We start from the raw sequence: 20,126 nt of genomic DNA, 5'->3' as shown, positions 1-20,126 counted from the left end.
TACCTTAGATTGTAAACTGTGTCATGGTCAAAACATATAGATTCAATGGTGGGGAAGAGGTCTGTCCGTAATAATGTTTTGACTGTGTGACTGACTGCATCACTTATTTTTATAAGAAACGTGTTAAATTCTAAATAGTTTGCAAAGTCAATTAATAGCTCACGCACAATTTCCCCACCAGACATGCCACTAGGGGTCTTTTCATAGTCCCCAAATTCAAGAAAGCGTACAGTATTATATAGAGCCATTATTGCATGGAAATTCCATCTCCTATTGCTCAAATGAACAGCAAACCTGGTTTAAAACGGATAAAGCAAACCTCACAGCATAACGCCTCTCCCCTATTTGACCTAGATGTTTTTATCTATGTATTGATATGTAGGCTATGTGTGCCGTTTTTAAATGTATGTAGATCTGTACTTGAACTGTTGTCTGTTAATGTTCTATATTATGTGTCGCAGCGGCTTTCACAACAGCTAATGTGGATCCAAAATGAAATACCAAATACTCTTTTTGAATGTTTAGAAAACATGTTTTCGAAAGGCATACAATTGGTTTTGGATTCCCTCTACCACTCAACCCGAGGAGAAGTACAAACGCTCCATCTTTGACAGGTTGGTGTCGGCTAACATCAAAGGCCGGAGGAATCCTTTCAAATCAAGTAGTTAACTATTTCAAGTCGATATTCAACAAATTAACCTTTTATTTTGATGTTCAATATCATATACTTAAGTTGTTTTAGATAGGGGAGGCTGACCTGACACCCTTTGATTTGCACACACAAATATTTGATTATTTAAACACATTGGGGTGGGGGAAGAGGGGTCCAGATACAAACACTAAACCCAATAGAATACAAAGAACAACGGTAGCAAAAACTGGATTCTAAATCCCTCAACATGGAAGCTCTGTACAATGGTAGATCGCCCTCCATAAACCCAACTGAGCCCTGAGAATCACATGTCCAGTCCACATCAAACTTCTGTGATTGGGCACTTCTACAAAGGGATCAAAGTTTCCACTGAAGAGATAGGTGCTGGTGCCACAACAAACAACAAAAACACATTCCCTGGAAGTGACAGCATCAATGCCATACCTCAACTGTCGTCATTGACAGGATGCATGTCCACCTGACAGCTGACTGATATCTTCAGTGAAGTATCAGGTACCCTCGTAGAATAGTAAACTTTTCTGACAATATATAATTCTCAACAGTGCATTCGAGAAGTATTCAAACCCCTTCCTTTTTTCTACATTTCGTTACGACACAGCCTTATTCTACCAAGATTGAACTCTTTGGCCATCAATCTACACACAATGCATATAATGACAAAGTGAAAAACAGGTTTTTAGAAACATTTGCACATTTATAAAAAATAAAAAACAAATGCCTTACTTACATACCGGTAAGTATTCAGACCCTCTGCTATGGGACTCGATATTGAAACTTCTTGAGATGTTTCTACAACTTGATTGGAGTCCACCTGTGGTAAATTCAATTGATTGGACATGATTTGGAAAGGCACACACCTGTGTAAGGTCCCACAGTTGGTGCATGTCACAGCAAAAATCAAGTCAAGGGGTCTCAATACTTTCCAAATACACTGTATATTACATTGGGTACCAGTATACAGTCTCTTTTATAGGAACTATGCAGGTTCAGTCTCAAACATTTTCATGTGCCAAAAATGCATGTAATCTCATTTGAAAAATATTTCACTAACACCTGTCGGTGAGCCCTATTCACTCAGATGTAAACAACTGCTTCCATACAGCTGTGTATGGCTGGAGAGTGTACTGTACATTCTCTCCCTCATCAGCTGTCCGTGCAACAGTACAGTTCTGTAGTGTGTTCCCAGTAAGCACTTTGAGTGTGCATAGTGCATCCATGTCCTCCATCTCAGGTTCTCCTCCCTTGGTTCTGCTTTTGGTCGGCCACTCCGTTCCCGTCACTGTATGACACACAGCTCAGTGCTGTCCTGATTACGTGGATCTGCAGTCCTGTCTAAGTGGTCCTCAATGTGGGATGTGTCATAGGTCCCCTCTGGCCCCCTCTCCTGTTCCTCCTCTGGGGGCAGCAGACTCTGTCTCAGCTCCATCAGCTGGTCCCGTCCCTCGCTGGACGGCAGGTTGCCCAGGTAGTACTGAGGGGCCAGCTCCACCAACCTTCCCACAGAAAACAAGGTTACATAAAAGTAATGCACTTAAATGCCGAGTTTACCTCAATGTAATGACATGTGCACATGTCAGAAGACTTCTATATCATATTAACATGGTTCCGTAGAAGTTTAACGCTTGTGGTTGTTCGATCTGATCATCTGCGCAGCATGACAACCTGGAATGCACCCACTATCTTCTGACAGATAGTACAGTTTACTGAACTGTCTATCAAATGACTAGTATTCCAAAAGGGAGCAAAGTCGCCACTATGTGGAAGGCCTAAAGAAGTTCAGGGTTACTGTGTGCATTACATGCATACGAACTACAACAAAAGTTCACAAAAAATGTCGGGGTTACTTACATGTGGGGATGCACCTCGGAGGCGGTGCGGACACAGTTGTCGTGGGAGATGGTAAATTCGTGGTAGAGCACCCAGGAGGGGGGGTTGGGGCGTGGCCGGCGACACAGATAGGAGGAGAAGGGGTGGAGGTGAGCCACGTGACGGTGAGTCAACAGGAGGTAGTTACCTGAGCCGTCCACATCATGAGCCACCTGAGAGAGAGAGGGGAAGGGAGAAGAGAAAACGCAACAAAATAGAGAAACAAGTACAGAAATAGCAGGAGAGAACGAGGGGGAGGGGGCAATAGGCAGAGAGACACCAGAATGGAAAGAAAGAAGAAAATATGAAAATTGAGAAAGACAGTAAGGTAAAAACAAATAGGGGAGAGGATAGAGAGAGAGAGGTTCGGGTCTATATATTTCCCTGTCAAATTTCAGACACACAACATGAACTAACAATCTAATCTTCAATAGAGAAGTGAACTGATGAGTCTTTTTACCTTGAGGAAGAACCCTGAGATGAGCGCACGCTTGATATTAGTGCAGTTGTCTTGGCAACCAAACGCAGGAGGCGAGACGGGCAACTCTATTCGTTGCATCACCTCCAGCAGCTCCGCCCTAATCATCCCAGCCAATCTTAATGCAGCGGGGTTCAGGAAGTTGGTAGTACACCAGGCATCATCCTCATTGTCTAAAAGAGCAATCAGATTAATATTCAGGAGGAGAACTGTGTAAAATGCATGTTGTGCCCATTTGTGTATATCTATAAGTTGATGTTTGTGTGCGTGTGTGTTTGTGTTTGTGCGCATAAACCAAACCTCCTGTACATTGCAGCTGTGTGTGTGTGTAGTATTATATAGACTCACGCTGTATATAGGCGTTGTAGATGTTGATGAGGGTGAGGTGGTCTCCCTCATTGTGCAACAGTGGACGTCTGTGAGTGGCTGCTGCCTCCTCCCTCTGGGGTGGGGGTCACAAAGCAGGGGGGAGCTGGGAACACACACAGGTGGAGAATTGAATGTTAAAGAACAAAAAGTAAAAGTTATAGAAACAAAGCAATATTCTGAACTGCACGTAAAAAAAAAGAAGCTATGAGTAAAGGCACATTTTATAGCCAGTAATAAGCACCTTGGTCAGTGTAGTGAGTGTAGTGTGTGTGTCTGTCGTGTGTACCTGTGAGCATGGCGGCAATGGTGAGCAGCTCATTAACACAGTCGAACTCGCAGGCAGCGATGAGGGCCTTAGCCAGCGAAGGCTCCAGAGGCAGCTCTGACATAATGATGCCCACTTCAGACAGGTTCCCATCATCATCCAGTGCTGCAAGGTAGTCCAGGTCCTCTAGAGCCTGCATCAGAGCCTCGGGAGCTGGGGGAGGGGAATAGAAGAGAGAATAAAATAGAGAGGGATGGATTGAAGAAATTGAGGGATATTGGAAGATATTATATTTATATTTTGTCTGATATCACAAAATAGAAGGTACCTGGTAAACACAAACTCCCCATGAAAAAAAGGTGCACTTTATTCATTCAAAGGAGAAGAGCAAGGCTCAACTAGCTAGATGATGCGTGACCCTCCTTACCAGGCCTGTCCAGGAACTTGCACTGGCCCATGTCAGCGATGTCCAGCCTCTTGAGCAGCAGCACCAGGTGGCTGAGGTTCTCTTCCATTACCCCCGGGCTGCGGGCCTCTGCCATGCCCTCCTCATAAAGAGCCTGGGGGTACAGACGGAAACACAGACCTGGAGGGACAGGAGAGAGGGGTCAGAAGAACACATAGTTGGCCTGTAACAGCTATCTATGTCCCTTCTCTTAAATGAGAAAAACACCACATTCCATGATGATTTTTTTAAACAGCTTGATTGACCTTAACCTACCTGGTAGGTCACCGTTTACCCTCTGCGTCCGCATGTCTGCCTGGTGCCGGCTGATTGGACGCAGGACCTGTGAGTCTGCTCTGATTTGAGGGTTGTAAACCTATGACACGGAGGCAGAAGAGTGGGAGGTTATGCATGGCACTGCAACTCGGTACACCTCAATAGTTTGTTGAGGTTATGTGGCATTGTAGCATTGCCACATTTGACAACGGGGATGAGCCCACTGTGTAGGATAGTACCACACACACTCCTTCTCCCTCCCACCTCTGATAAATGAATACTCACTGTCTTGAGTTGCATGCCTGTGTCTATGACGTAGCGCACTGCAGATAGAGAGAAGGAGGCCTCCCCCAGGGTGTCTGTGAGGATAACCCTGCGCCTCACTCCCATCCCCACCCCTATCCCTGGCCCATCCAGTCCTTCAGACTCCTCCGTGTCACCAGAAGGCCTTTCTGGCTCAGGTTCGTAGACGCGCTGGGTGGCCCCCCCGAGGCCTGTATGGAGGTGTAGAACTCTGAGGGGCCCCAGCTGAGGACTCAGGGCCACAGACTCCTTCTGCAGCAGAAAGCCACACTCATCTATCTCCTGAGAAACAGAGAGAGAGAGATGGTTGATAATATAGAGTGCATTCGGAGAGTATTCAGACCCCTTCCCTTTCCCCACATTTTGTTATATTACAGCCTTATTTTTTTGTAAATGCTATGAGCTCAGGTGCATCCTGTTTCCATTGATCAACCTTGAGATTTTTCTACAACTTGATTGGAGTCTACCTGTGATAAATTCTATTGATTGGACATGATTTGGAAAGGCACACACCTGTCTATATAAGGTCCCACAGTTGACATTGCATGAGCAAAAACCAAGCCAAGTGTCTGTAGAGCACCGAGACAGGATTGTGTCGAGGCACAGATCTGGGGAAGGGTTCCAAAAAATGTCTGCAGCATTGAAGGTCCCCAAGAACACAGTGGCGTCCATCCTTCTTAAATGGAAGAAGTTTGGAACCACCAAGACTCTTCCTAGAGGTGGCCGTCCGGCCAAACTGAGCAATCGGGGGAGAAGTGCTTTTATCAGGGTGGTGACCAAGAACCCGATGGTCACTGACAGAGCTTCCAGAAAGACAACCATCTCTGCAGCATTCCACCACAAGCTGACAAGGTAAAAATATGTCGTTCTGCCCCTCAGCAAGGCAGTTAACCCACTGTTCCCCGGGCACTGAAGACGTGGATGTCAATTAAGGCCACCCCCCGCACCTCTCTAATTCAGAAGGGTTGGGTTAAATCCGGAAGACACATTTCAGTTGAAGTCATTCAGTTGTACAACTGACTAGGTATCCCCCTTTCCTTTCCAATTAGGTCTTCATGGTAGAGTGGCCAGACGGAAGCCACTCCATAGTAAAAGGCATATGACAGTCCGCTTGGAGTTTGCCAAAAGTCACCTAAAGGACTCTCAGCCCATGAGAAACAAGATTCTCTGGTCTGATGAAACCAAGATTGAACTCTTTGGCCTGAATGCCAAGCGCCACGTCTGAAGGAAACCTGACACCATCCCTAGAGTGAAGCATGGTGGTGGCAGCATCATGCTGTGGGAATGTTTTCAGCAGCACGGACTGGGAGACGAGGGAAAGATGAACGGAGCAAAGTACAGAGAAAGCCTTGATGACAACCTGCTCCAGAGTGCTCAAGAACTCAGACTGGGGTGAAGGTTCACCTTCCAACAGGACAACAACCCTAAGCACACAGCCAAGACAATGCAGGAGTGGCTTTGGGACAAGTCTCTGAATGTCCTTGAGTGGCCCAGCCAGAGCCCGGACTTGAACCCGATCAAACTTCTCTGGAGAGACCTGAAAATAGCTGTGCAGTGATGCTCCCCATCCAACCTGACAGAGCTTGAAAGGATCTGCAGAGAAGAATGGGAGAAACTCCCCAAATACAGGTGTGCCAAGCTTGTAGTGTCTCGAGGCTGTAATCGCTGCAAAAGGTGTTTCAACAAATTACTGAGTAAAGGGTTTGTAAATGTAATATTTCCATATATACAGGTATATATATATATATATATATACAGTGCCTTGCGAAAGTATTCGCCCCCCTTGAATTTTGCGACCTTTTGCCACATTTCAGGCTTCAAACATAAGGATATAAAACTCTATTTTTTGTGAAGAATCAACAACAAGTGGGACACAATCATGAAGTGGAACGACATTTATTGGATATTTCAAACTTTTTTAACAAATCAAAAACTGAAAAATTGGGTGTGCAAAATTATTCAGCCCCCTTAAGTTAATACTTTGTAGCGCCACCTTTTGCTGCGATTACAGCTGTAAGTCGCTTGGGGTATGTCTCTATCAGTTTTGCACATCGAGAGACTGAATTTTTTTCCCATTCCTCCTTGCAAAACAGCTCGAGCTCAGTGAGGTTGGATGGAGAGCATTTGTGAACAGCAGTTTTCAGTTCTTTCCACAGATTCTCGATTGGATTCAGGTCTGGACTTTGACTTGGCCATTCTAACACCTGGATATGTTTATTTTTGAACCATTCCATTGTAGATTTTGCTTTATGTTTTGGATCATTGCCTTGTTGGAAGACAAATCTCCGTCCCAGTCTCAGGTCTTTTGCAGACTCCATCAGGTTTTCTTCCAGAATGGTCCTGTATTTGGCTCCATCCATCTTCCCATCAATTTTAACCATCTTCCCTGTCCCTGCTGAAGAAAAGCAGGCCCAAACCATGATGCTGCCACCACCATGTTTGACAGTGGGGGTGGTGTGTTCAGGGTGATGAGCTGTGTTGCTTTTACGCCAAACATAACGTTTTGCATTGTTGCCAAAAAGTTCAATTTTGGTTTCATCTGACCAGAGCACCTTCTTCCACATGTTTGGTGTGTCTCCCAGGTGGCTTGTGGCAAATTTTAAACAACACTTTTTATGGATATCTTTAAGAAATGGCTTTCTTCTTGCCACTCTTCCATAAAGGCCAGATTTGTGCAATATACGACTGATTGTTGTCCTATGGACAGTCTCCCACCTCAGCTGTAGATCTCTGCAGTTCATCCAGAGTGATCATGGACCTCTTGGCTGCATCTCTGATCAGTCTTCTCCTTGTATGAGCTGAAAGTTTAGAGGGACGGCCAGGTCTTGGTAGATTTGCAGTGGTCTGATACTCATTCCATTTCAATATTATCGCTTGCACAGTGCTCCTTGGGATGTTTAAAGCTTGGGAAATCTTTTTGTATCCAAATCCGGCTTTAAACTTCTTTAAACAGTATCTCGGACCTGCCTGGTGTGTTCCTTGTTCTTCATGATGCTCTCTGCGCTTTTAACTGACCTCTGAGACTATCACAGTGCAGGTGCATTTATACGGAGACTTGATTACACACAGGTGGATTGTATTTATCATCATTAGTCATTTAGGTCAACATTGGATCATTCAGAGATCCTCACTGAACTTCTGGAGAGAGTTTGCTGCACTGAAAGTAAAGGGGCTGAATAATTTTGCGCGCCCAATTTTTCAGTTTTTGATTTGTTAAAAAAGTTTGAAATATCCAATAAATGTCGTTCCACTTCATGATTGTGTCCCACTTGTTGATTCTTCACAAAAAAATACAGTTTTATATCTTTATGTTTGAAGCCTGAAATGTGGCAAAAGGTCGCAAAGTTCAAGGGGGCCGAATACTTTCGCAAGGCACTGTATATATATATTACACATTTGCAATCATTTCTAAAAACCTGTTTTTGCTTTGTCATTATGGGGTATTGTGTGTAGATAAAACATTTTAAATACATTTTAGAATAAGGCTGTAACGTAACAAAATTTGTTAGGGTTCTGAATACTTTCCGAATGCACTGTATACTGTTCTATCCTGGGCACCTTGACACGCTCTTGAGAAACTTTATTTCCTGACATTCTAAAACTTGTCCTTTGTTAGACAAGTGAATGAGCGGACAAGTAGAGCCACTGTCATTTCAATAAAAAGAGAACATGCTATTTAAGTTCCCTAAATGCAGTGCATGAATGCAATGTAGAGTTTAGTGTCCCAAATGCATCTACTCTTTCCGCCCTCCACTCTACCCCTCCGCTCTCCTCTCTACCCCTCCAAACTCCACTCTACCCCTCCAACATCAACAAAACAAAGGAGCTAATCATTTACTTCAGGAAACAGCAGAGGGAGCACGCCCTTATCCACATCGATGGGACCGCAGTGGATAATGTGGAAAGCTTCAAGTCCCTCGGTGTACACATCACTGAAATAGTCCACCCACACAGACACTGTGGTGAGGAAGGCACAACAGCGCCTCTTCAACCTCAGGAGGCTGAAGAAATTCGGCTCGGTCCCTAAGACCCACACAAACTTTTACAGATGCACAATTGAGAGCATTCTGTTGTGCTGTATCACCTCCTGGGACTGCAACTGCACCGCCTGCAACCGCAGGGCTCTCCAGAGGGTGGTGTGGTCTGCCCAACGCATCACCGGGGGCACACTGCCTGCCCTCCAGGTCACCTACAGCACCTGATGTCACAGGAAGGCCAAAAAGATCATCAACCACCTAAGCCACGGCCTGTTCACCCCGCAGAAGGCAAGGTCAGTACAGGTGCATCAAAGCTGGAACTGAGAGACTGAAAAATAGCTTCTATCTCAAGGCGATCAGACTGTTAAATAGCCATCACTAGTCGGGTACCACCCGTCTACTCAACCCTGTACCTTAGAGGCTGCTGCCTTATATACATAGACATGGAATCACTGGCCACTTTAAATAATGGAACACTAATCACTTTAATCATGTTTACATACTGCTTTACTCATCTCATATAAATCTACTGTATTTAGTCAATGCCACTCCGACATTGCTAGTCCTAATATTTATATTTATATATTTCTTAATTCCATTCTTTTACTTTTAGATTTGTGTATTGTTGTAAATTGTTAGATATTACTACACTGCTGGAGCTAGAACACAAGCATTTCACTACACCCGCAATAACATCTGCTAAAGATGTGTATGTGACCAATAAAATTGGATTGGATTTGAAGGCTATCATTTTCTCCCTCCTTCCTGCAGCTGTGTGGGATTTGTTATGCTAACCAGTTAAAGGGATTGACCATAGGGTACAGACTGAGGGCAATTAAAGGGGAAGAGTGGAAGCAACTCCTCATCTTTGCCACTGCCCCACCCCTTGCCCTGGCAAAGTCTTCACACTTTTTAATGGCGTCCTCACATTAAGCTATCTAAACCAATGAGATTTTATTGTTTTAAAAAGTAAAACGTTATCTAAATGAATAAATAATCTATTTGAGCATATTGGGGTATATCCCCTGTGCCCATTCTCCTGCTCCTTTCTCGTGTTTCACCCCCTCTCTCGCTCCCTCCCTCTCCCTAAACGCATAGTTTAGGTTGATCTGAGTTGAGACTTGGCAAACAGTACTCTGTTCACTGTGACTCTTCTAATAAGCCTTAACCAGATCAGTTCTGCTGGGTAGCTAGCCCTGTGTTTTACAGCCATGGCGTCAACTACTGTACTTAAGGCCAGGTATGCCTCTGGATTTGAAACCATGGCCGGGAATGCGGCGAGGAGCTAGGGTGTGGTGATGTTGACATAGTGGGAGTGTGTATGTGAGAGGTGGATGTGAATATGACAGGGATCTGTGCTGGAAATGAATAATATCCTAAAATATGTGCATGTCTGGGTGAAGTGTATGTATCTATTTATCTATCAATCTGTGTGTGTGTGTTCTGGATGCATTAACCAGGACACCGGATACACACTGATGCCATTCAGCAGTCTAAGGTTACAGTGCCCTCATTTCTCTGTCCCCAGCGTGAGTGGCAACAACAGACAAGGAAGATGATGGCATATTACAAAACACAGCACAACAAAGCATTAAGAAATAAGACTCAGTTCAATAGGGATTTTCAGATGGAAGAAAGTCGATCAGAAACGGACAAGAAAATATGGGATAGAAAATAAGTTGATTTAGCAGTCACTTTGATCCAAAACGACTTACATCGTGTGGGAAGTAATATCACAACTCTACTGTTGCATGTAGCCCACAAACCCCAACTACACTAACACCAACTAGCCCTAACTACCCTAACTAACCCAACCAAACATAACCCACTGAGCCATCTCTCTGTACCAGCAGTAGGCCTACTTGGCATCTACCATCTACTGATCTGATAAAAACAGCCCCAGTAGTTAATGAGATTAGCTTGGATATATTTAGTATACTGTGTTGTGTGTGTGCGTGCATCTACCTGGGCACTGGGGAGAAAGACCATTACATCCCCCTCCTCCCCCCTGCGGTGAAGATCCAACACTATATGACACGCTGCTGCCGCCGACTCCCTCCCTCCAGGATCCCTGTACACCGTTTCCATGACAACCAGTGGTCTCCTCCTCATCTCTGTGTCAGATGTACCTCCGACAGGCTCACCCAGTGTTAGAAGCGGAACTCTTTCACCCAGGAAGGTGGCAAGGCTGGGGGCGAGGGAGGGGTCGGTGAGCAGGACCACACGGAGGTTGTCGGAGCGCTGGTCACATACATCCCGCAGCAGGCCCAGGAGGACGTCGGTGGGCACCGTGCGCTCCTGCACCTCGTCCACCACCAGCACCCCGTACTGACGCAGCAGGGGGTCCGACATCATCTCTCCCAGGAGCAGAGAGTCACTGACAAACCTGAGAGAGATCATGGAGAGAAACAAACTCACCCCTTAAAGATGCAATATGTAACTTTTTTTAGAAATGAAGTTATAGATCTCATTCTCATTACATTGTCATTCTTACACAGAAGCGGTAAATTTGTTCTGTGTGTGCTATTTCTATGCTTCCCGGTCTTAAAGATGCACTATGTAGAAATCCCCATCATTTCCTGGTTGCTAAATTTCCAATAGTTCACTTAATTTCGGTTTATGTGACAAACAAGCAAGTATAGTGTAGAGCAGGGTCTCCCCCCCCCCCCCCAAAAAAAAAACATGCACCTAGGAGGGGGGAACCCAGGACCGAGTTTGAGAAACTCATTGTACCATCTAAACCGCTGTGAAATATATTTTCCATAACCAAAAATATTGTATTTTCAGCTGTTGAAGCTGGTGAACAAAACTGAAAGTAAAAGACGCAAAAATGAAACGTTATAATGGGAAGCATAGAAATAGAGCACATAGAACAGATAACCGCTTCTTAGACCTGCTTTCAATGAGTGACATATCTATAACAAATATTTCTATGTGAATTTGGTCGGTTCGACCAAAAGTTACATATTTCAGATTTAAGTTTACTTTTTTGCATCTTTGAGCTTCAGCTTTGTATACCAGCTTCTAACAGCTGAAAATATAATATTTTTGGTTATGGAAAATATATTTCACAGCGGTTTAGATGGTACAATGTCTCTACATTTATTTTGTCACATAAACTGAAATTAGGAAAACTATTAGAATTTTAGCAACCAGGAAATGGGGGAGCGATTTCTGCATATTGCACTTTTAATTCGATTGTATTGCACCTCAGGGGGAGACAGAGAGAGAAAGAGAGATAAGAGATAAGAATACAAGGACAACAATATTCTAATCCAGGGAAGAGCAGAAAGGAGGGTGGACAAACTAGTTAGACAAACCACCGTGTGGGGTTTTAGGCTGGGTTTCTGAAGTAAAAAGCACTTTAGAAATACATTTGATTTGAGTTAGAAGAAGATAAAGAGGAAGTAAGGACCATACCGTCATATAGTGTGATGGGTGTGTACCCAAGCTTGTACCTATGTGTATGTGTGTGTACATACACATGGCCCAATCTTCATGCACACCTGTGTGTCTACCTCCCTCCTCACCTGAGTAGTGTATCAGGGGTACAGCCATCATCATGGGGGACACAGTAGCCCACCTCCAGGCCCAGACTCAGGTCCATCTCATCAGCCACTCTGAGGGCCAGACTCGCTGCAGCCACAGCGTAGGGTTGGGAACAGCACACCAAGCCATGGGAGAACTCATGGGACTGGGCATACTCCACACACCACTGGGGCACCTTGGAGAGAGAAGGTGAGGGACAGAGATAGAGACAAAGAGATGGAGGGAGACAGAGTGAGAGTGCTCTTCACCACCAGCGCTCATGTGTGTGCCCATGCCTCTGTGTGTGCGTGCATGTTTGTACGTATTATGCATGCCTCTTACCTGTGTGCTCTTTCCCGTGCCACTGGGGGCGCTGACCACGACCATGCTGTTTGTCTCCAGGTGTTCCAGCAGGCGGTACTTAAGGCTCCAAACAGGAAGCCTCTTCCTCTCCTCCAGCAGGGAGTAGTAGCGTGACGAGAAGGGCAAGCCGTCGTACGGGTTCACCTCCAGGTCACCCAGGCCACCCTCTTCCCCCCCTCTGTCTCCCGCCTCGTCTTCCAGGTCCCCAGACAGGAGAGAGGACATGGAGAGAGAGTCCAGAGCTGAGGGAGGGCGGAGGGTAGAGGGGGACGTTGTCGAGGGGGCTGCAGGAGGGGATGATGCCATAATTGCGGGGTGGGTTGGGGGAGACGGAAGGGGAGAAAGGGAAAGGGGTGGTAACGGAGTGACTGGAGATTACCTGGGGAGAGGAACAAAGAATAAAAGAGGCATTGGTTATCTGGATGGATGCTGTTGTGTTAGAGCTTGTAGAGCAAGTTTTAAAGTCAACCTAGTTGACCCCTGTCTTGAGACATAGGGATTCATTTGCTTGAGGCTAGGGGCCTGGTGTTAAACTTGAGTCACTGAAGGAAATGTAATATATATACAATACCAGTCAAAAGTTTGGACACACCTTCTCATTCCAGGGTTTTCTTTATTTTTACTATTTTCTACTTTGTAGAATAATAGTGAAGATGTCACAACTATGAAAAAACACATATGAAATAATATAGTAACCCAAAAAATGGTAAACAAATCACAATCTATTTTATATTTGAGATTCTTAGCCACCCTTTGCCTTGATGACAGCTTTGCACACTCTTGGCATTCTCTCAACCAGCTTCATGAGGTAGTCGCCTGGAATGCATTTCAATTAACAGGTGTGCCTTGTTAAAAGTTCATTTGTGGAATTTCTTTCCTTCTTAATGCATTTGAGCCAATCAGTTGTTTTGTGACAATGTATACAGACGATAGTCCTATTTGGTAAAAGACCAAGTCCATATTCCAGGCACACTTAACCAGCATGGCTATCACAGCATTTGGCAGCGATACGCCATCCCATCTGGTTTGCGCTTGGGACTATCATTTGTTTTTCAACAGGACAATGACCCAACACACCTCCAGGCTGTGTAAGGGCTATTTGACCAAGATGGAGAGTGATGGAGTGCTGCATCAGATGACCTGGCCTCCACAATCACCAGACATCAACCCAATTGAGATAGATTGGGATGAGTTGGGCCGCAACGTGAAGGAAAAGCACCCAACAAGTGCTCAGAATATGTGGGAACTCCTTCAAGACTGTTGGAAAAGCATTCCAGGTGAATCTGGTTGAGAGAATGCCAAGAGTGTGCAACGCTGTCATGAAGGCAAAGGGTGGCAACTTTGATTAATCTAAAATATATTTTGATTTGTTTAACCCTTTTTTGGTTACTACATGATTCCACATTAGTTATTTCATAGTTGTTATGTATTCACTATTATTCTACAATGTAGAAAAGTACAAATAAAGAAAAAACCTTGAGTGAGTAGGTGTGTCCAAACTTTTGACTGGTACTGTATGTTATGATTTATATCCTGAGATAGAAAGTTTGATGTGGTGTAAGAAGTCTCAAACTTTTCACAGGGGTAAGGCCATTTTCAACCTTGACTAGCTAAGTATACAGTAACAGTTGTGCTATGCAGAGTGCATAGTTGCTAGTCTAGTCATTGAAAGGCCTAGGAAGTCAGACAGCTTCAGTGACAGACAGCACAGAGCAGCTCTAGCTCTGTACAGCAGCTGTGGGCCTGTGATATTCCACTCACTCCTGGAATGTCTGCATTTGCCCCATGTGCATGGAGCAATCCACACGAGAGCACTCTCTCTCTCTCAAACACACAAACACACACACACACACACACACACACACACACACACACACACACACACACACACACACACACACACACACACACACACACACACACACACACACACACACACAGAAAGACATAGACACACACAGACTTACACATGTAATCAGTCATGGTTAACAACCACTTCTCTGTGTTAAAACCATCAGCAACACTGATATGCAAACAATGCGGACCGAGTCAATGCATAAAATTTGTCCATAATGCAAAGTTTACACTCTAGATGGAAGCTGCCTTTGTACATTCCCTAGAAACCTCAGATAAAAATGGTATAAGACCTAGATTAACTTCACTACTAGGCTGGATAAAATAATGTATGACTTTAAAATGGGTAAGTTGTGGTTGGTTAAATACAGTTGAAGTCGAAAGTTTACATACACCTTGGCCAAATACATTTAAACTCAGTTTTTCACAATTCCTGACGTTTAATCCTAGTAATAATTCCCTGTCTTAGGTCAGTTAGGATCACCACTTATTTTAACAATGTGAACATCTGACAAAAATATCTAAAGACACTGAAGGAGCAAAGTTTGTGAAAATTAATATTTGTTTCATTCTCAAAACTTTTGGCCACGGCTGTATTCATAGTTGAAGTCGGAAGTTTACATACACTTAGGTTGGAGTCATTAAAACTCATTTTTCAACCACTCCACAAATTTCTTGTTAACAACCTATAGTTTTGGCAAGTCGGTTTGGACATCTACGTTGCATATGACACAAGTAATTTTTCCAACAATTGTTTACAGACAGATTATTTCACTTATAATTCACTGTATCACAATTCTAGTGGGTCAGAAGATTACATACACTACGTTGACTGTGCCTTTAAACAGCTTGGAAATTCCAGAAAATGATGCCATGACTTTAGAAGCTTCTGATAGGCTAATTGACATCATTTGAGTCAATTGAAGGTGTACCTTTGGATGTATTTCAAGGCCTACCTTCAAAATCAGTGCCTCTTTGCTTGACATCATGGGAAAACAAATGAGTCAAGACCTCAGAAAAACAATTGTAGACCTCCACAAGTCTGGTGTATCCTTGGGAGCAATTTCCAAACTCCTGAAGGTACCACGTTCATCTGTACAAACACTAGTACGCAAGTATAAACACCATGGGACCATGCAGCCGTCATACTGCTCAGGAAGGAGACGCGTTCTGTCTCCTAGAGATGAACGTACATTGGTGCGAAAAGTGCAAATCAATCCCGGAACAACAGCAAAGGACCTTGTGAAGATGCTGGAGGAAACAGGTACAAAAGTATCTACAGTGGGGCAAAAAAGTATTTAGTCAGCCACCAATTGTGCAAGTTCTCCCACTTAAAAATATGAGAGAGGCCTGTAATTTTCATCATAGGTACACTTCAACTATGACAGACAAAATGAGAAAACAAAATCCAGAAAATCACATTGTAGGATTTTTAATTAATTTATTTGCAAATTATGGTGGAAAATAAGTATTTGGTCACCTACAAACAAGCAAGATTTCTGGCTCTCACAGACCTGTAACAACTTCTTTAAGAGGCTCCTCTGTCCTCCACTCGTTATCTGTATAAATGGCACCTGTTTGAACTTGTTATCAGTATAAAAGACACCTGTCCACAACCTCAAACAGTCACACTCCAAACTCCACTATGGCCAAGACCAAAGAGCTGTCAAAGGACACCAGAAACAAAATTGTAGACCTACACCAGGCTGGGAAGACTGAATCTGCAATAGGTAAGCAGCTTGGTTTTGAAGAAATCAACTGTGGGAGCAATTATTAGGAAATGGAAGACATACAATACCACTGATAATCTCCCTTGATCTGGGGCTCCACGCAAGATCTCACCCCGTAGGGTCAAAATGATCACAAGAACGGTGAGCAAGAATCCCAGAACCACACGGGGGGACCTATTGAATGACCTGCAGAGAGCTGGGACCAAAGTAACAAAGCCTACCATCAGTAACACACTACGCCGCCAGGGACTCAAATCCTGCAGTGCGAGACGTGTCCCCCTGCTTAAGCCAGTACATGTCCAGGCCCGTCTGAAGTTTGCTAGAGAGCATTTGGATGATCCAGAAGAAGATTGGGAGAATGTTATATGGTCAGATGAAACCAAAATAGAACTTTTTGGTAAAAACTCAACTCATCGTGTTTGGAGGACAAAGCTGTGTTGCATCCAAAGAACACCATACCTACTGTGAAGCATGGGGGTGGAAATATCATGCTTTGGGGCTGTTTTTCTGCAAAGGGACCAGGACGACTGATCCCTGTAAAGGAAAGAATGAATGGGGCCATGTATTGTGAGATTGTGAGTGAAAACCTCCTTCCATCAGCAAGGGTATTGAAGATGAAGCGTGGCTGGGTCTTTCAGCATGACAATGATCCCAAACACATCGCCCGGACAATGAAGGAGTGGCTTCGTAAGAAGCATTTCAGGTTTCTGGAGTGGCCTAGCCAATCTCCAGATCTCAATCCCATAGAAAATATTTGGAGGGAGTTGAAAGTCTGTGTTGCCCAGCAATAGCCCCAAAACATCACTGCTCTAGAGGAGATCTGCATGGAGGAATGGGCCAAATACCAGCAACAGTGTGTGAAAACCTTGTGAAGACTTACAGTAAACATTTGACCTCTGTCATTGCCAACAAAGTGTATATAACAAAGTATTGAGATAAACTTTTGATATTGACCAAATACTTATTTTCCACCATAATTTGCAAATAAATTCATTAAAAATCCTACAATGTGATTTTCTGGATTTTTTCCCCTCACTGTCATAGTTGAAGTGGACCTATGATGAAAATTACAGGCCTCTCTCATCATAAGTGGGAGAACTTGCACAATTGGTGGCTGACTAAATACTTTTTTGCCCCACTGTATATCCACAGTAAAACGAGTCCTATATCGACATACCCTGAAAGGCTGCTCAGGCAAGGAAGAAGCCACTGCTCCAAAACCGCCATAAAAAAAGCCAGACTACGGTTTGCAACTGCACATAGGGACAAAGATGGCACTTTTTGGAGAAATGTCCTTGTCTGATGAAACAAAAATAGAACTGTTTGGCCATATTGACCATCATTATGTTTGGAGGAAAAAGGGGGAGGCTTGCAAGCCGAAGAACACCATCCCAACCGTGAAGCACGGGTGTGGCAGCATCATGTTGTGGGGATGCCTTGCTGCAGGAGGGACTGGTGCACTTCACAAAATAGATGTCACCATGAGGAATAAAATGATGTGGATATATTGAAGCAACATCTCAAGACATCAGTCAGGAAGTTTAAGCTTGGTCGCAAATGAGTCTTCCAAATGGACAATGACCCCAAGCATACTTCCAAAGTTGTGGCAAAATGGCTTAAGGACAACAAAGTCAAGGTATTGGAGTGGCCATCACAAAGCCCCGACCTCAATCCTATAGAAAATTTGTGGGCAGAACTGAAAAAGTGTGTGCGAGCAAGGAGGCGCACGGCCTACAAACCTGATTCAATTACAACAGCTCTGTCATAAATAATGGGCCACAATTCACCCAACTTATTGTGGGAAGCTTGTGGAAGGCTAACCAAAACGTTTGACCCAAGTTAAACAATTTCAAGGCAATGCTACCAAATACAAATTGAGTGTATGTTAATGTCTGATTCACTGGGAATGTGATGAAAGAAATAAAAGCTGAAATAAATCATTCTCTCTACTATTATTCGGACATTTCACATTCTTAAAATAAAGTGGTGACCCCAACTGACCTAAGACAGGGAATTTTTACTAGGATTAAATGTCAGAAATTGTGAAAAACTGAGTTTTGTCATGCATAGGTATAATATGTGGCAGGGAAGTCAGGCGCAGGAGAGTCAAATGGAGTGTAAAATGGAGTCTTTTAATAAAGTCCACGGAGTATGCTCCATAACACTAAAAGTACATAACAAACAAACATGGTACAAGGACCCGACGCGCAACAAACACACTACACTGACAATAAAACAATCTCTGACAAAGACATGAGGGGAAACAGAGGGTTATATACACAACAGATAATGAATGGGATTGAAAACAGGTGTGTGGGAAGACAAGACTAAACCAATGGAAAATGAAAAAAGGATCAATGATGGCTAGAAGACCGGTGACGTCGAACGCCGAGCACCGCCCAAACAAGGAGAGGCAACGACTTCAGGAGAAGTTGTGACAAGTTTAAATGTATTTGGCTAAGGTGTATGTAAACTTCCGACTTCAACTGTACTTTTGTATATATATTGTCTTCTGATGGTCCATGGTTACCAGTAGCCTGAACTGCTTGACACTTACCTATGTTTATTGAGTACACTGACATATAACTGCATACAAAAACAAAGAATACACAGAGGGCTAGTATGAGCTATGGGGAAAACATTAGAGCTCATCGCATGAAGGGAGTCCATCCATGGGGAAATATGGGTTGAGGAGGGGAGGTTGAATGGGGAGTTGAATAGTAATGTTCAACATCATATATGAATCACATGTGGGAGGGGTCTAGTGTCAGCCTGGGGCTTACAGTGGAAAATAACTAATAGTACTGGATGCAGGACATCGCATGTTATAACTATGTTATAGTCAACAATGACTCGTATTATTTGCACATCTATTGTTTACTATCATGCAAACAAAGGCATTGTTATATTGGTATATAACTATTTGGCATTATGTGCAAATGCATCCCCCAAAACAATTATGTGAATGTGAGACCATATTTGAGAACTGTATGGCCATGACAATAGACTGATATGGACACTGCTTTTGGTAATTATAAACTAGGGCTGACAACACCTGTGTCAGTCGTCCAACAATAACTCATGCTGTGTGTATTCATTCTCTTTTCTCCTTATCTCCCTTAGTTTACTGCCCATCTCCCGAGTCGGGTATCGACCTGTCAGGAAATACGTGTCAGCTGACAGTGACATACACGCTCGATAGTAAAGAAATATAATTAAGCCAACTGGGACGAAAACAACTATAGAACCACGTAGTCAAATGCCATTGACATCTTACCTCCCACACATTTCTCTGGAGTCTCCTAAAATCCCAAACAAGGTTCAGGATGTCCAGTAAAATAATTATCCACTGCGCTGTAAGTGAAGCGTTCTACTGTTCACTGTTGTCACACAAACCTGTATGACGTTTCTTGGATGAAACATAATATGTTTCCGTTTGCCACTATACACGGAGTCTCTATTCAGTTCTTCTCGGCCTCTGGTTTATCCGTGATTGTTGACATTAATAAAATAAAGCTCGTCGTCGGGTCTTGATCTACCGAACCGCCGCCATGTTTGTCCGACTCACCGTGGCAGTAGTGATGGATCGTTCGCGAACGAACGGCTCTTTTTGAACGGATCTTTTTGGTGAACGTCGGGAACCGAATCGCATTGGTGAAAGAGACGTTAATTTGGCTCCCTGATTTGCATATTGCTACTACTGCTTTGTGAGTTTAAAACAACGTTTTTCTGCAGATAAGTTACAAAATTATTAACCAATGAGGGTGAATCCTCACTGCAGAAACCACAAATAGTGGGGAGAGCCCATCCAAGCTGATATTTTGAGTGCCCCAAAGACAACAGGCTATCCAATGGTGTAGTGATGCCTGGAGAAGTAGGTATACTCCATTTTTTCCAGACGCAAAAATTATATGAAAAACAGTGACATAGCCTACACTCAGAATGACCTAAAACGATAAATCCCATATTGTTTTTTCAAAGTTAGGCCAACCCAAGCTG

The 20,126-nt window shown here is 43.7% G+C and overlaps 1 protein-coding gene across 1 annotated transcript; it reads right to left on the bottom strand.

Moving 5' to 3' along the window:
• Nucleotides 1–685: 685 nt before the first annotated feature.
• On the bottom strand, nt 686–19,709 carry LOC135517947 (ATP-dependent RNA helicase DQX1-like). The gene is given in 13 exon segments (XM_064942684.1): nt 686–2,166; nt 2,522–2,712; nt 3,000–3,190; nt 3,366–3,472; nt 3,474–3,489; nt 3,673–3,864; nt 4,079–4,237; nt 4,373–4,472; nt 4,658–4,957; nt 10,618–11,038; nt 12,183–12,376; nt 12,523–12,922; nt 19,405–19,709. Coding segments are annotated over 12 exon segments (2,415 nt in total). The 5' UTR covers nt 12,850–12,922; nt 19,405–19,709; the 3' UTR covers nt 686–1,949.
• Nucleotides 19,710–20,126: the final 417 nt, after the last annotated feature.

This window comes from Oncorhynchus masou, chromosome 28 (genome assembly GCF_036934945.1).
Source record: "Oncorhynchus masou masou isolate Uvic2021 chromosome 28, UVic_Omas_1.1, whole genome shotgun sequence".
In the NCBI taxonomy this organism is placed as follows: domain Eukaryota; kingdom Metazoa; phylum Chordata; class Actinopteri; order Salmoniformes; family Salmonidae; genus Oncorhynchus; species Oncorhynchus masou.
This window is presented reverse-complemented; position numbering and strand designations above follow the sequence as displayed.